The sequence below is a fragment of the Emydura macquarii genome, unplaced genomic scaffold (assembly GCF_026122565.2).
Source record: "Emydura macquarii macquarii isolate MOO-44397 ecotype Brisbane River unplaced genomic scaffold, CSIRO-AGI_Emac_v2 contig_1041, whole genome shotgun sequence".
NCBI classification, from domain to species: Eukaryota; Metazoa; Chordata; order Testudines; family Chelidae; genus Emydura; species Emydura macquarii.
The window spans coordinates 1697081-1713290 of NW_027131178.1; the positions used below are offsets into that span (position 1 = coordinate 1697081).

The following is a 16210-nucleotide window of genomic DNA, read 5'->3' on the forward strand; positions in this document are numbered from 1 at the left end:
GCCACAGATATCATTTTTATAACCCTGAAAGGCCACCAGTCTCCACCAACAGACCACCTCCTCGCTGATCTCCCGTCTCCCCGGCTGCAGCAGGGAAACCGCACGCATCCTGTAGCCCCGTGCGCTCCACCTGGGTTCCTAGGCAGTGGCTCCATTCTGCAGCCAGGCGGACGGGAGACCAGTGCTCTCCTCCCTCTGGCTCCAGCAGGGACCCCAGCGCCTAGGGACCCAGGCGGAGCGCTTTGCCCTGCTCCCTGCTACAGCCAGCGGGAGGGAAGCGCTGATCTCCCATCCCCTTGGCTGAAGCAAGGAGACTGCACCGGTCTTGTAACCCCATGGCCACGCGCTCTGGCTGGGTCCTTAGAAAGCAGCTCCCTTCTGCGGCCAGCAGGAGGGGAGCAGCAGGCCACTCAAAGCCCCCACGGGCCACTTTTGGCCCTTGGGCCACAGGCTGGGAACCACGGCTCAAAGACCCTGCAGGCTGCATTCACCCATCCCCGGAGAAGAGTCTCCACTGTGCAAACGGTTTCCAACTCTAGCAGACATAGGCTGGATCTCCAAAATGTCATGGAGGAACAAGTGGCAGTACATTGAAACAGCATGCCTGGGCAGGGTGAGAAGGGAAAAGAAGAGTCAAAGGTGACACCCAGGTTGTGGGTCCGGGCAATGATGATGACCAAGGCTGGGTGGGGGTGGAGGGATAAAGGGGGTTTTGGAAAGAGATCAGAAGCTCAGCATTAGCCAGGATAAGTGCACAGTGGCAGTAAGACACATTGAAAGTGTCAGAGACAGGCCAAGACACAGGGCAGGAACAAGGGATGCAAGTCAGGAGTGCAAAGAGAGAAGCCACTGCAGCACAGATCACTGATGATATCTCACAAGGAGAGACGGTAAAGCGAGGAGGAGAGCCCCGTGGGACCTCACCAGAGTGGGGAAGGGGAGGAGAAGCACCCACCAAAAGAGACTCTGAAGGAGGGATCAGAGAGGTCAGAGAACCAGGACAGGACAGAGCCACAAAAGCTAAGGAATGACACCGAGAGAGAGAGCACGATTGACACTGCCAAAAGCAGCACAGTTTAGGAGGACGGACCAGAGGCCCCGAAGAGGCCATTAAAAACCTCGGTGACAGCAGCTGCAGTGGGACATGGAGCGCCAGGGGAGCCAGGATGCGAGAGAGGATCTCAAGGTGCTGCCTGTGGCTGGTGCATTCAGTGGGTGTAGATGTGACGGGTACAAAGGAGATGGTGTGGTACTTAAGAGGCAGCTGGGGCCAAGAAATGAACGTCTCAAAGTATGTCTACACACATTGCAGCAGCATGTAGAGCACAGACACTGCACTCCTCAATAGCACGGCCATAGACAGCAGTGTAGACAGCGAGACATGGCTTACGCAAGTGGAACGCCCCACTTGTCTGAACCGCCAGCGTATCGACCCTCCACGCCCAAGCAGCGCCTTCCGTGTCTACACTGCTACTGTTCAGTGTAGTATCCCACAGCCAGAGCCTTTCCCCACTGTGGGAAAAGACCCCAGCAGTGTGGAGACAGCAAGGAAAGGCTGGGCAGTTCCCTGTTGTGACATGCAAATACACATGTAGTGCCCCAACTCTACAGCCGCATGTGTGCAGACGTAGCCTGAGGGTGTAGGGTGTGGAGATCATAGCAGACTGGTAGGACGAAAGGCAGCAGTAAGAGGGGAGAAGTGGAAGAGAAGAAGTGAAAGGAGATCGAGGGTTTGAGCTCACTGGACACGCAAAGGGGTTATAGGTGGAGAGTAGGTGTGTTGTGACTGTCACTTCCCTTCCCACTTAAGCAGGTTTCATTTGCATGGCATGTCACGTGTCCTAAACTTATGAGTTCTCCAGCCATCCACAGTTTTCGGGGGGGGGAGTGGAGGGGAGACAGCAGGGGATACAAGAACAGCATTTCCAGCCTAAAACAAATTTCAAATCCTCTCTATACATCAAAAAGAAAAAAAATAAAGCAGAAAACAAGTTTTGTTCCTTTAGGTCTCCTTTATGCTAATAGTGACTTTGCATGGGCTGTCCCTATACTAACCTTCGATTCTCCCCCACTGTTGCAGATCCTGTGAAGAGAGGACTCGGGCATTTTTATTACTGTGTTGTCTCAGTGCAGGTCTAGATGAGGGAGTAAAATTATCAAAAGCACCTAGGTCGAATAAACTCCCACAGGAAAAGGATAAGACAAAAAAACACCCCATCAGCTGTGGGGGAACTCTTTTCACAAAACGATCACTCTGTATCTGACCTACCAGTCCCGCATCCTCAAAGGAAACCTGCACACCACTTTCAAAAGACAAACCTGGGATCTTAAACTCATAACTCTGCTAGACACTGAAAATCACAGATTGAACAGAGCCACTGGATTTATGGCTGATTACACCAATCTGCAACCCACTAACCCCACTTTTTGTCCTATAACTGAAGAGGTAGTGATGGGCCACTCCACCTTGAATGGACCCTTGGAATACAGGCTAACCACTGATGCTAAACAATCTGGTCCATCTAGTTGTGATGCTCAGAGCGGCTTCCGCAGATCTGAAGAAGAGCTGTGTGTAGCTTCAAAGCTTGTCTCTCTCACCAACAGAAGTTGGTCCAACAACAGTCATTACCTCACCCGCTTTGCCTCTCAAAAACACCTAAGTCCTTCAGGTTCTTCTGACAATTTCCTCCACCCCCGGAAGGCCTGGATGATAACAATGCTCTGTTGACACCAGGATTCTGACTAGTGCAGCTGCAACGGTGGGAGATATTAATAAAAATACCAGTGCAGACAAGCCTGTCACCAGTGCCATCAAGCCAACATCTTCCATCTGCACAAAAAATTCCAGCCTCTTTTTCTAAAGAGAGCCCAGATGAGTTTGCTCCGCACGCAGCCCTTAGGCTAAGACAGAGAAGGAAGGGTTGGTAAAGTCACCACCAGCAACAGCAAAGGGCAAAGCCTTGGCATGCTGTGTTAGCAGGAGACAAAATCCCCTGCAACTCAAAGTCACTGGTTGTTTTGTTTTCAAAGTACAACTATGAAACTTGAAGCCGGTGTGCCCCTCTGCAGCATTTGCATGTGGTTTGGGAATTTATACCCCAGCCAGCTGGTCTTTCTGGCTCTAATTTCGATGTTTCTTTTTTTTCCTTTAAAGACATTAAGATTTCTATGCACTGAAAACTACTTGTTCATTCAGTGCATTGCAATGAACGGGAGGGAGAAACGGTGTGTGTGGTGTTTTTTTTTTTTTTTAAATTAAGGAAATGAGTTTCCCCCTTCTCCGATTTGCTGGAGAAGAGTTCTCCCCCCCCCCATCACCTTCCTTCTGGTCTCCCTTTACTCTGAAACGTGGCACTGGGCTGGGGGGGGAGGAGGGAGAGACACAGTTCTATCAGACACGCACGGTTCAGACACTGACCACAGAGGCGCACACGCCCCCGAGGTGCCAGGCTGGCCAGACTCCATGTATGGAGCAAGCCTGAAGGGCTGAGTTGTTCGGCAGCCGCCCTCCCTATCCAGTCTCCTCCCCTGAAAGAGGAGAGGAAAGAAAGGAGAAAGCTGGAGGGGGGAAGCTCCACATTCCTGACATTTCTGTGCAAAGCTGCTGGGGCTGCAAGGAGCCGGCCTGCTCTCCCTGCTGGCTACAGGCAGGGAGGAAGCCCTGATACCAGGCTTGGGAGAGGGGAAGCATCTGCTTTTCTCCCCTTCCCAGGGCTCCCATTGCTATGGAATGTACGGGGGGGGGGAGGCGCTGATAAACAACTCCCCCTCCACAAGGCAAGCCCCCACCCACAGAAAGAGGGGGGCACTCATGTCTAGGGAGGGTGGAAGGTTTTCCCCTCAGGCAGGGGCTGGCTGGAGAGAGGCAGGAGAGCCTCTCAGGGATGTCTCTGGAAAAAGGGAAAGCAACAGGCCTGGCCAGCTGCTCCCTCAGGGGTTGGTGGAGAGGAAAGAGGCGCACCGGGACAGCACGGCCTGGCCTGGGAGGGGGCACTGCCCTCCACCAGCAGGACGGCTCTCTAAGGCCAGGCTCAGGCCGTCCCCCCCCACTCGACTCACTCCAGGAAGCGGACAACGCTGGGAAGGTGGAGGGACAAAAGGTGTTGGGAAGGGGAAGGCCAGCGGCCTGCGCCTGACACCGAAGCCCCAGGACCCCCACGGTGGGATAGTCGCATTGCCACTCCTCCAGGTTATCCCAGGGTTGTGCCTGTGTGTGGTAGCTGTTCCGGGTATTGGCCAGAGCATCCCAAATGTCCCAGTTTTTTGTACCGCCGAGATGGCAAGCCTAGCCCCTGGGCAAAGGAAAGGGGGGGCCGTCACCCCCACTGACACCGATTCTCTCCCTATGGGCAAAGGGAAGGGGTAGACACCCTCCACCAACATCAACCCCGCCGCCTCACAGGCAAAGTTATTTTTCTTCTTTAAATGAATCCTTTTTATGGAACTGTTTCCACTTCTTTAAATTATCCTCCGTTTGAGCTGGATTTACAGACTCCCCTGCAGAGTTTGCCCCCCCCCACGCCCCGCACATTACAACGAGGTGCTGGTGCACAAGAATCCAAAGTGAGAAAGGGGGCTGTAAACACACACACAGAAGGAAGGAGTCCACGCGGCGAGAAACCCTGAGGAAGCTGCGTAACTGGTGAAAAGGGCGCTGGATTTTTAAAGTTCTTTTGATTTTGGTAATCAAAGGTATCAGCGATAACCTAGATATGGGATTAAAAGAAGAAAAAAAAAAAAGAAGAATTTAAATCTGATAGCACCCCTTTGACAGAGCCCGCCAATCCATCTGTACAGCACCGAGGACAAGAACTGCATGGAGGGGGATCTAAGTAAGCGTAACACCCCCAGTCCCAATTCAGAAAGGACACCAAGATCAACAGCCCATCGTGGCAGGAAGCATCCCGGGTCTGAAATGTCCAGGAGCAGTCAATATCTCAGTGACGCACCTCACTTGAAATCCAACACTGCATCCCACAGCCACAACGCACCTGAAAGACGGGGAATTCAGCAGCACAGTGGCACTGGATCGGGCTGAGCGCTAGCCTTCCACCGAGTTGCCCTCACCCTTCACAGCGGCACCTACGGGCTGCTCAGAGATCTCCAGGCCAAGTAATGGCCTCGCCTGCCCTGCTAGAGAGCTGTCAGGATCACAGCCTCAGGCGGCCCGGCTGTGGGCGCTGCCACCTCTCCTGCCAACTACAGCACGCCAAGACACTGCAGGGGTTTCCCCCCAAACCTCAAGAGGTTGTGCCCCCCTCGCAACACATCCCCTGCCTTAAAGTCGCCCCACTTCACCTCAGGCCAGATCCAACGGAGCAGTTTGGGCAGAACTTCCCCTCACTTATCAGCTCCCCCAACTTCTGGGGCACAAGCCAACGTCATCCGACGGCTCATCCCCAAGCCCTGGGGAAAGCCTGGGCCAGAGCCAGCTGTCACCCTCCCCGGGGCTCTGGCACAGGGAGAGTACCACCCCAAAAGCCTTTACCGCCGCCGTCCACGGGAAGGGTGCAAGACAGTCATCACGCCACCCCCAGCCAGCCCAAAGCCAGAGACTGAAGGATGCCACCTCCCTCCCAGAACAGATGCCACCCTGCCAGCCCTTGACACAGTGGGACTATCCCACCCTATGGACAGGGGTCCCACAAGCACTGCCGCCCCCTGGCAGTAGCTAGTCAGTGTCCCCCTACACCGGCCGAGAACCAGGGAACTGGAGACCTGCCATCGTCTGCTCAGCAGAGGAAATCTTGTTCCTGCTGGGCACCGGTCCAAATCTAAGACGGACTCGGGGGGTGGGGGTGAGGAGAAAGGCTGCAAACTGGAGGCAGCGGCGGTGGCGGGCATTGGGAAGGGGGAAGGATGCATTAAGGAGACTGGGGCCCAAGTTGTTGGTGTCGACAGAGAGCGGAAAAGCAGCCAGGAGTGTGAAAGAGGAGAAATAAAGTTGGCTGGGGGTTGATGGCTGCATTTGGGGACAAGAAAAGTGGGGAGGCTCCTTGGAGAATGAATGGGGGAAGGAAGCGCAGCGTAGGGGAGGGAAACTAACCCAAGAAGGGGGTAGGAAAGGAGGATGGTTGAGGCCTGGGGGGAAGGGGGGACTTAATATCCTGGGTTCGCCCCGATGGGAACAACCAGGGCAGTGATGCAAAGTGCAGTGTGAGGTTCACACCCGGGCAGGATGCAGCGGGGTCACCCCCTCTCCCCACACCCAGACGGGGTGCATGGGCAAGCTGCACCGGCATCCCGGCTCCCAGGGGGGGGGGGGGGCCCGTGGGAGGTTGGAGCTTGCCCCAGGAGAGGATCGGCTGGGAAGACTCTTCTGCCGGGAGTGCACCAGGGTGTGGGGCTGTAGGGCCCCCCCGGGAAGGAGTTACGCTGTGTGGGGGAGGGGGGTACAGTGCCTCGGGGTGCACGACCCCCCCGGGCGGAAGGGCTGCACGGGTGGGGGTGCAGGGAGGGCGCCCCGAGGAAGGGGGCTCCCCCGGAGGGAGGCGTGCAGGAGGATCCCTGGAAGGGGGGGGGGGTGCAGCAGGCGTGGGTGCAAGGGGGGTCCCCGGGCTCAGCGGGGCGGGGGGTGGGGTCCCCCCCCCCGGCTCTCACCTCGAACATGAGCGCGACGAGCACGCAGAGCACCAGGCAGAAGCCGATGTCGGCGTGGTTGTGGATCAGGAACTCCTGGCTGAAGAGCGGGTAGCTCTTGGCCCGCCGGCGGAAGGCCATGGCCGGAGCCGAGCCGAGCGGAGCAGCCCGGCCACCCGCCCGCCGCTGCCGCTACTGCCGCCTCCGCCTCCGCCCAGCGCCGCAAACTTCTCCCGGCCCGCCCCGCAGCCACCCGAGCCCGGACAACTTCGGCAGCCACGGCCCGGGGCCGCGCCTGCGCCGAGCCCGACCGTCCCCCGCCCGCGGCTTAACCCGTCCTTGCCCATGGACTCTCCGCCCGGCGGGCTCGGCTCCTTGCCCCCCACCCCGGCCGGCTGCTTTCCCCCCTGAGCCCTGCCAGGATTCCCACCCTTTACCAAGTAGGTCAGTATCATTATATATCCCCCCCCAGGCGGGGAAACTGAGGCACGGAGCGGCACGCTGACTTACCCACGGTCGCAGCGCTGGCAATGGAGCCGTGGTCTCCAGAGCGGCCGTCTCGGGCTCTAGCCCCTAGGCTACGCTGCCTCCCAAGCCCCCTTTATGCCACCCCCAGAAACAGAGCACCTAGTCCTGCCTGCAGCCTCTATCCGCTGAGCGTCACTCATGTGATTAAAGCACCTGAGTAAGGGGGGGGTTGCAGGATTGGGCCCCTCAGGCCTTATTTTCAGAGGCACTGAACCCCACTGACTTCCCACTCCCACCCCTAGTATCTTGCCCGAGGAGTCTCCCATGTTAACATCAGCAGGGACACCTACTGAATAATAACACGGCACGTTTTGAACCCCCTTCCAGACTCCGGGGTTCAAAGTGCTTCACAAGTTATAGGCACAGAGCGGGCGCTGAAGTGAAGCTGCTTCCGGGGTAGAGAGCAGCAGCCAGGCAGACGGCGGATAATTTGGAGGACGAGAGAAAACAATCTGGCCAAGGTCTCCAGGGCAGAAGCAGACAAAGGTTGGGGAGAAGGATCGACAATGTACATACAAGTCAGCACCGTTCACTATAGCCTGCCAGGCAAAAGCGTGTCTTCAAGAGGGACTGACATGTGGACCAGGTAGGGCCTTGCAGATGAACTTGGGGTCATGCCACGCGTGGGAGGGCTCCCTAGAAGAAGACTGAGGTGACTGCCAGTAGCTCAGAAAAGCTGCAATTAGACCCTTTGTTTTTAAGATGTCATCTCAAAGACCTACCCAGCAGACACACTGGGTCAGATGCTCAGCTGGTGTAAATCAGCATAGCTCCACTGGCTGCAATCTGTCCCAGTCTGTCCACCTGGGAGAGTTAGAAGATGGATGATGGATTGACTGCTCCAGCAGATTTGAAGGAGCTGCACTGTTTTGTCCATCAACCTAGCTACAGTCTTGCAGGAGTGGATTTATTCCAGTGATGGAAAAACCCTGTCACTGAGCACGTCTACATTACAGCAGCATAGCTGCAACACGACTCAGAGCCTGAGCCTCAGAGTCTGGTCCAAAGCCCACTGCAGTCAACGGGAGTCTTCGACGGCAGGGGGCTTTCAGTCAAGGGCTAATCCCTGACATGTGACTCAGTAACAAAGGATTCTGCTCCGGCTACACAGGGGAGGCAGGAGAAGAAAGGCCGATAAGCCTTGACTCAGTGGGAAGGAGAAACTAGGGAAGAACAGACACTGAGAGAGACCAAACAAAGGGAGATTGTGAGGAAGTGTGATCCTGGGAACCAGCTTAGGAGACCTGTATTCAAGTCTCTTCTCCACCACAGATTTCCTGTGTAAGTCATAGTTACTTCACCTGGGTAAGCCACTTAACCTCTGTGGGCCTCAGTTCCCCATCTGTCAAATGGGGGAAAATAACGGTTCCCTACTTCCCAGAGGTGTTGTATGTTAGAGACAGAGGTGCTCAGATACTATGGTAAGTACCTTAGGTAGGTAGCAGTGAATTAGACATGCAAGACAGTAAAAGATACCTAGATCTGGGGCTACGTGTTTGTAAACATCACATCCTGGAGCAGGCAGACGATGGTCCCTCTCTGATCAACACTGGCATGGTCACACCTGAGCTACTGAGTCCTATTCTGTCTTACTACGTATTGGCTGTACTGCGTTACTGTCCATGAGCCCCGCTCAGGATTGCAGACCCCACTGTGCTAGGTGCTGTTCAAACACCCAGGGAGATGCCGTTCCCTTGCCAAAAAGATATTGAAAAATTGGACATTGTTCGGAGAAAAGCAAGAAAAATGAGGAGGGGGCTGGAATGACCAGTGTAGGAGGAAAGATTAAACGATAAAATAGCTTGTCTAAGTGACCGCTAAAGGAGAGGCCTAAGAACGATCACAAAGAGGGGAGAGGAACTTCTGGGCCAGTACATAGGGGTTGTAATGGGGTAAAATTAACAAAGCGGGGCGTTTAGACTGGGTATCAGGAAAACATGTACAAAACCTGGAGCTGAGGAAACAAGAGGGAATACTTTTTCACACAACACACAGTTAACCTGTGGAACTCATAGCCATGGGATGTTGTGATGGCCAAAAGTGTAACTGGGTTCAAAGAACTAAATAAGCTCAAGGAGGATAGGTCCACCAATGGCTATGAGTCAAGATAGTCAGGGATGTAACCCCATGCTTTGGGTGACCCTAAACTTCTGACTACCAGAAGATGGGAGGGGAAAACGGGTGGATCTTTCCAAAATTGCCCTGTTCTGTACACTCCCCTTGAAGAATCTGGGATTGGTCACTGTTGAAGACAGGACACTGGGCTAGAGGGACCGTTGGTCTGACCCAGTATGGCACCTCTTATGTTCTTTCTCTCATCCATCTGAGACAGGCTGATGAGGGAGCCTGAGAACAGCCCTTCAGACCCAATATACCACCTAATCATTAGCGTCACAGGAAGAGGATCTACAGGAGACGCCATCTACAGAGGCACTTAGATGGAGGAACTGATTTTCTAATCACTGACACCAATGCAGAACAAGATTGACTCCACCTAAATCCATGGAGTTATGTTGGAATAAGGGAGAGAAGGATCGAGAACAAGGGTCACGATCCGCAGTGGAGCTGAGATATCTCAACTCTGGCGTGTTTTACAGGGTCAGGCCTACGTTCAGGGGCCGTTGCTGGGGTTGTTCTGCTTTCAGTCTCCAGATGGGAACTGGAGTGGGCGGAAAGAGCTCGCAGGGAAGTCAGCTGGCGAATCAGCTGCGCTGCCTTAGAGTCAGCATTCCTGGGCTATGGCGTGTGTGCCAGACCCTATATGGAGCTGGGCAGAGTTTGCTTTTTAAAAGAAAAGCCGTTCCAGTTGGTTTTCTTTCCAACGGCCAAAAACGTTCGGCATTTTTAAAAAAAAAAAGTGGAATGAAACTGCTGCCAATAAAGCAGGGGCTCAGTTATGCTCTCACTGTTACAGGGCCAGGGAAGGCATGGCAGGGGACAAACGAGCCTGAATCACAGACTCGGGGGTATTCAGAAATGCAAGACAATCCAGGCCTGTCCTTTGGACAAGTGTCCTCCTGGAGGTGGAGTAGAAGCTGTTTACAGTGAACTGGGGCATGGTGAGACTCCTTTCTAACTAGAGGCGCGCCCATCTCAAACCCCAGCTCTGAGCTTGCCCGGGCTCTGGGAGCATTCAGAATCCCCAGCTCTGAATGACGGAGCAAGCCGAAAAAACACCTGGGATATACTGAAAAATGTGCAGCTTTTTTTGTCGTCACTGAAATGCCTTTGAGCATCTTTTGGTTGATAAAAATCACACCCATAATAAACCCTGACCTTTGAAATCTGTTTTTCAAACACTGAAAAAAAAAGTTCACTGGCAAACCAAATCCCGGGGAAAAAATTCATTCTTGCTGACGTGCCATTTTTCATGGAAGCTATATGGCTACAGGAAAACGTCCACTGGCCCCTCACTCCCAAGCGACGCGTTTGTGGGGAGGGGTCCAATCCATCCCTGCTTTAATGGTTTAGACTGGAGTAGAATGAAAGTGGCGTGTTGTTTAACTGAACTGAAATGTGCAGATGCTGTTTCTAGTGAACCGCTGCTTATGGCGAAGTTGTTTTTAAAAAGTGACAGGGCAGCTGGGGTTATGCTGCTTGGCACCAGCTGGGGACCTAGGGTTGTGTAAGAGGCCTCTGCTGTATTGTCTCCTTGTTGGAAGCACCAGCAGAGAGCTCAGTGATTGAATAAGCCTGGACAGATGCACATCAAGGGGGACATCCCTCGGCCAGAGTCTAGTACGTGGATTTACAAACGTTTCGTGATTTTTAACATGGCAAAAAAGCCATTGTAAACTGCAGTAAGGTGGGGAAACGTCCACCTCCTTAGGGGCGCCAAGTCGGGGCCTGGGGACACCCACGCATGGCAGAGTGGGACCCTAGCACTAGAGAACCCAACGTGTACCTAGAACTTCATCCCAACCGCGACACCAGTGCTGGGTTCCAAAGGTGAGGTTACACAGGCTGCGGGTGTGCGTTAGACACATCATTCCTGGATACATATTACATGCTGGCTACCGCCTATCTTCCTCGGCTCCCAGCTGTTCATAGGAGCGGGGTGGTATCATGTACCAGTGCAAGGAGCTCCCGGCTTCCTGTATCCTGAGCTCCTCTCTAGGGCTGTTTGTAACAGATATGCTTTGTGACTTTGAACCGCAGCTCCCTCTGATGGCCACAGAGAATACAGCATGAAAAATCTCACCCCTACCACCACTCAGTGGCCCAGGTGCTTTTGTGCGGATCAGAACCAGGGCGATAGCTAGACGCTATGAACTCCCTGCCTTTCACTTACAGAAGTGACTAACTATAAAGGAAGGAGGTGGCAGGTGCTGTAATTATGAATAATACAAGCCAAAAGCAGCCATCGCAAAAAGGAATTTAGGAGACTAGCTAACTCCATTTCAGAAGTGAGGAGCATCTTCAACGCCCCACTGAAGTTGGTAGGGCCACCTATGAAAATCAGGTGCATGAGTTGTAGCTGGACAACGTCCCCTTAAATACTCTGGGGTCAGAGTGGCTGGCATGGTGATTTTGAGATTCAGTGTATCCTTTGTTAGGCTAGAAGGCATGCTGCATTTAGACTTCCAGTGGGAGAAAATCAATGCGGAGACAAAATAGGAAGATGATCAGCACGGAGTGTATTTATGTTTCCAGTTAGAAAACGTGCCCATTGCTATCTCTAGCTGTATGTACCAACGATATAACCCCCTCCCACCCAGCTTAATAGCTTTAAACTGACAACAATTAACGTCAGGAACAGACAAAACATTTTCTGCCCCACAAATCATTCCAAACCCTCCAAGTAAGTTATATGCAGCTGGGAGATCTTCCAACTCAAATCAGGCATTTAGAACAAACTAAATATATATCAGCTCAAGATATAGGGACTGTCTTTTTTTGCTCTGTTTGTACAGCACCTAGCACAACATGGTCCTGCTGCATGACAGCAGCTCTTAGGGGTTACCATAATACACATAATCCAGTTCCAGATTCCAAACAGCCCTAAATCCAAACGGGGGGATTTGGTTCTAAGAACTTGATTCAGAGCCAGCTGTTCACACAGTATGTCTACACTACAATCAGCCGAGCAGACATAACTGAGCTAGCAGGCAGCAGAGCGGTGAAGCTGCGGCAGCATGTGTTTCCGCACAGGCTAGCCCCGCAAGTCATTGCCCAGGATTGCTAGCGGGCTTGCACAGTTCATGGTGCCATGGCTTCACTACTCCCATAGCTACCTAGATTAAAGCTAGTGCGGGTGGGTCTACTCCAACCACAGTCACACCCTGTGATTGTAGACGTACCCACAGGATGCAGTTGCTTGCCCCACCTTGGCTGTAGCATCACAACAACGTTATCTTCTAACAAAGCCGCATCACAGGATTGGGCTGAAAAGGCCGGCAGCGCCCTTTCAAAGATGCTGGCACCTATGTACATATGTCTGTTCAGCTGAAGCAGGAAGAAATCCTTCCTCCGCTTTTAGTTGTGCAAAACACACATGGCTGAATTCTGCTGACTACTCACCAGGAGCTGAGGAGCAGTATCAATCCTAAGTGCATGCCACTGCCGGGATTCCCACTCATTTCACAGTAATGAGCAACAGGTTCAGTGATAAGAGGTTGTAAAATTGGGCCTACCGCAAGCCCCAGGGATGAAGCCATCATGAGACATCAGCAAATCCCTCAGCGTGATCGGAGTTTCCAAAAAACAAATGCCTCAGTAAAATGGCTTTGCTCAAGCTCTGGTTCCTGGAGTGTGGACAAGTGTTTACACTTCCTTTGATATACAGTAACCAAGCAGAAAGAAAGAAAAGCCCTGGTGTTGCAGTCTGGGTTTCAGTGAGATGTCAAAGCAGTCTGGAGCAAGATCAGAAAACCTTTCCATTGAGAAGAAATGAAATCCCGCAGAAAGCTCTGCCGGCCACGCAGCGAGGCTCCCAAGCAGACACTAAGCCATAGAAGACAGCTCACCCCTGGACACAAATGCGGGAGAATTCCCTCTGCACTTGGGAAGACAACTTGGATCCTGGACCAGTTATTTTCCCAGCTCGCTCTCTGTGTTTCTCATTCCGTTTAAAGGTGAAATCTACCTGGGATGAAAGAATCAGGCAAGATCCTCACATGCCATGCAAGTCCTAACTTTGGCCACCACCAGGGAGGTGACAGTGGGGGGAGCATGTGGACAGCTGGTCTCTGTTAGAGTGGGTTCAACATCGGCCCCAAATGAACTGACGCTGGGATAGAGGTGAGCAGCTTTTTGTTTGGCACCAACACCACGCAAATAAAGAGTTCCCGTTGTGTCATGCTCATTCTATAGTACTCAAAGGGGCTGTGTCCACAGATGAAACCTATGAACTGACTGGACTGCACCAGGGTGTGTGTGTGTGTGTGTGTGTGTGGGGGGTGTATTTTGCCTCCCCCTAACTCCACCCTTTTAAAACCAGGCTGATAAGCTTCATGAGCATCCTCCATCTTCCCCTCAGCCCTGCGTTTCAGCTCCTTGTAACCTAGATGGAAAGTTCTTTGGGGCAGAGGTTGGTCTTTTAAATAAGTATTAGTACAGCACCTAGCACATCTATGTGGGGCCCCTACATGCTATCATAATACAAATAAATAATAATAAGGGGGGAAATTTTCCAAGGAGCCCACTCCTATTGCAAGTCAGGGGAGATGGGGCCCTAGCTCCCACCTGTTCCTTTGAAAGTCTCCATCATAGCAACATGCTGGTGAAGTGAACTCCAACCTAACCCAAAGCAGAATCCCCTGTGTGGTAGAACTGTTTACACCATACAAGCAAAAGGACAAAGTATTTCAATGCTGTAAAGGTGTCAGATTTCCAACTGGAGGTGGAGACGCCAACTACCTATGAATCCTATGGGGGAATTAGAAGCAGTTCTTTGCAGAAGGATGGTCCAGTGGTTAGGGCAGGAGCTTAGTACTTGGGAGATGAGGTTTCAAGTCCCTGCTCTGCCACAGACTTCATGTCTGACCTTAGACAAGTCACTTAGCCTCTCTGTGTCTCAGTTCCCCACCTGTAACATGGGATATAGTTCTTTCCTATCTCCCAGGGCTGATGCAAGGAAAAATACTTAAAAGAGTGTAAGACAGACCTTATGGTAAAGGGAGCTATATAAGTAGCTAAAACAGAGTGCATTGACTCATCTGCGAAAGCCAGGAGATAAGGTGGAAACACTGGGTCAGAGTCACCCCTGCTGGGATGAAATTGACTCATATGCATTAACTCCCTCTGGGGTGTCCAGCAATCGTTGCACAGAAAAACCAATCGCTGCATTATTTAGATACAGGAGAGCTAAACTAGAAATGGGCTTACCTCCAGCTCTCCTTGCTTTTGTCCAGCTGGGGACGGTTTGTATTGCAACACAATATGTGTTTTTGCTTTTTGTTTGAAGGGCCAGCTGTGCCTGGGGACCTCTTCCATGCCTCTTGTTACTCTTTTACTCTATTTCATACTTTGGGAGGAGGGATTTTAAGCACATTATTGATCCTCACATGACTCTTCTGAGGTAGATATTATAGCACTATAGACTGGAGTTTAGAGGTACCAGTTTCCCAAGTTCCCACCCACATTCCTACCCCTTGCTGACCTCCAAGCTCCCTTCACAGAGCGCAGACCTCTGGTCATATCTAAGATCTTCATCTGTCTCCCATCCCTGTACTATTTGAGCTCTTCAAGGTATTTACCCTCACACTGGCTCTGTGAGGGAGGGCAGTGCCATTATCCCCACTTACAGATAGGGAACTGAGGCACTGAGAGGCTACATGACTTGCCTAAGGTCACACACAAAAGTCTGTGGCAGAGAAGGGAATTGAACCCAGCTCTCAGGTGCTAGGCAAGTGCTCTAAGCATCGGGCCTGACTCTCAGTGCCTCTCTATGCTGCAGACAATGCAGTCACATCCATTTCCATCACTGCTCCATTTCATTGGCCTTGTTGGGCAGGGAGTTGTGTGATGCAGGAGAGGCCCCCTGCAAAAACTCCTTTCTTCTCCTTGAGCGCGACCCCTGCTGAGCTGCTCAATGCGGCCGCTCTTGCATTTCCTTTTCTGGGGTGAAATGTCAGCTTGCGAACTACTGGAAAAACAGTCTAATACCTGCAATTTTCTCTAAGTTGTCGTCTGGTTTTTGAGCCTGCTCTAACCAGAAACAAGACACATGGAACCAAACAAGGGAGCTCTCTTGGCTATTCTAGTGGGGTTTGTGTTATGGGACAAATAACCTTTTCCTCCCTTTTCTACAACGGAAATGGAACAATAGCGGCATTTGCATCAGAGCCGACGGTCATCTGTTTGGTGTAAAGCTTTGCCAGTGGTTTGTTTTCCAAAGGTGAGACAGAGCAGCCCAAATTACAGTTTTGGGGGTTATATTTTGTCCCTTGAGCACCCCTCAGTTAATACAATACATCTAAAAATTCAGACAGCATTTACTAGTTTTAGTGTTTGTTTTTTTTAAAACAGTCAGTCTGAGATACTGTTAAAGATAAAAGCTTAATAAAAGCTGAACAATGGAGCCACTACTGTGCCTCCATAATGTATCTTCTGCTGTAGAGAGAGGATTAAAACTCACTCCAACTGCCTCTTTCCATACTGAGCCCGTCCAAAATGTCATTTTATAGTTATAAAAAATACAATCCAGAATTAGGTACATTGAAAAGTAGTTTCAGTGTGACGTTAGCACCCAGCTGTTAGTTAAATACACAAAAATCTGATGAAACATGCCCAACAAGGCGTGTCCGACCTGTTACAACCTAATCAAAACAGGGGAAGGGGGCTTTTACTAATTGCACGTCCCATCGGCAAATCACGGCTCTCTTCCTCACCACGCTTCACCGCCAGCTCTCTCTGCCATGCTGCTGGGTGTTATTGACATCTCACTAGCGGCAGGCCATGCTGGCGGCACAGCAGGGCATTTCTACCAGGGGTAGTCAATAGGGAAAGCCGCCACGGGTGGGTTATGGCTCAAATACCAATGAGACTTCACTTCTTCTGTTAAATGAGGAAGAAATGCATTTGCTTGGGCTTGACATACATGACTCAGACCATTATTATTGTGGGCTAGTTAAGATAGAACTGATGCCATCCCGACCTGTTT

General features: G+C 52.0%; 1 protein-coding gene across 1 annotated transcript in view; it reads right to left on the reverse strand.

Moving 5' to 3' along the window:
- The window catches only part of TRAM2 (translocation associated membrane protein 2), a 51278-nt gene extending 44512 nt beyond the window's left edge, over window positions 1-6766 (reverse strand). Inside the window, exon 1 of the mRNA XM_067544973.1 lies at window positions 6601-6766. Within this exon, the coding sequence (XP_067401074.1) occupies window positions 6601-6720 (120 nt within the window). The 5' untranslated portion in view covers window positions 6721-6766. The remainder of the gene's footprint in view (window positions 1-6600) is intronic.
- Window positions 6767-16210: the final 9444 nt, after the last annotated feature.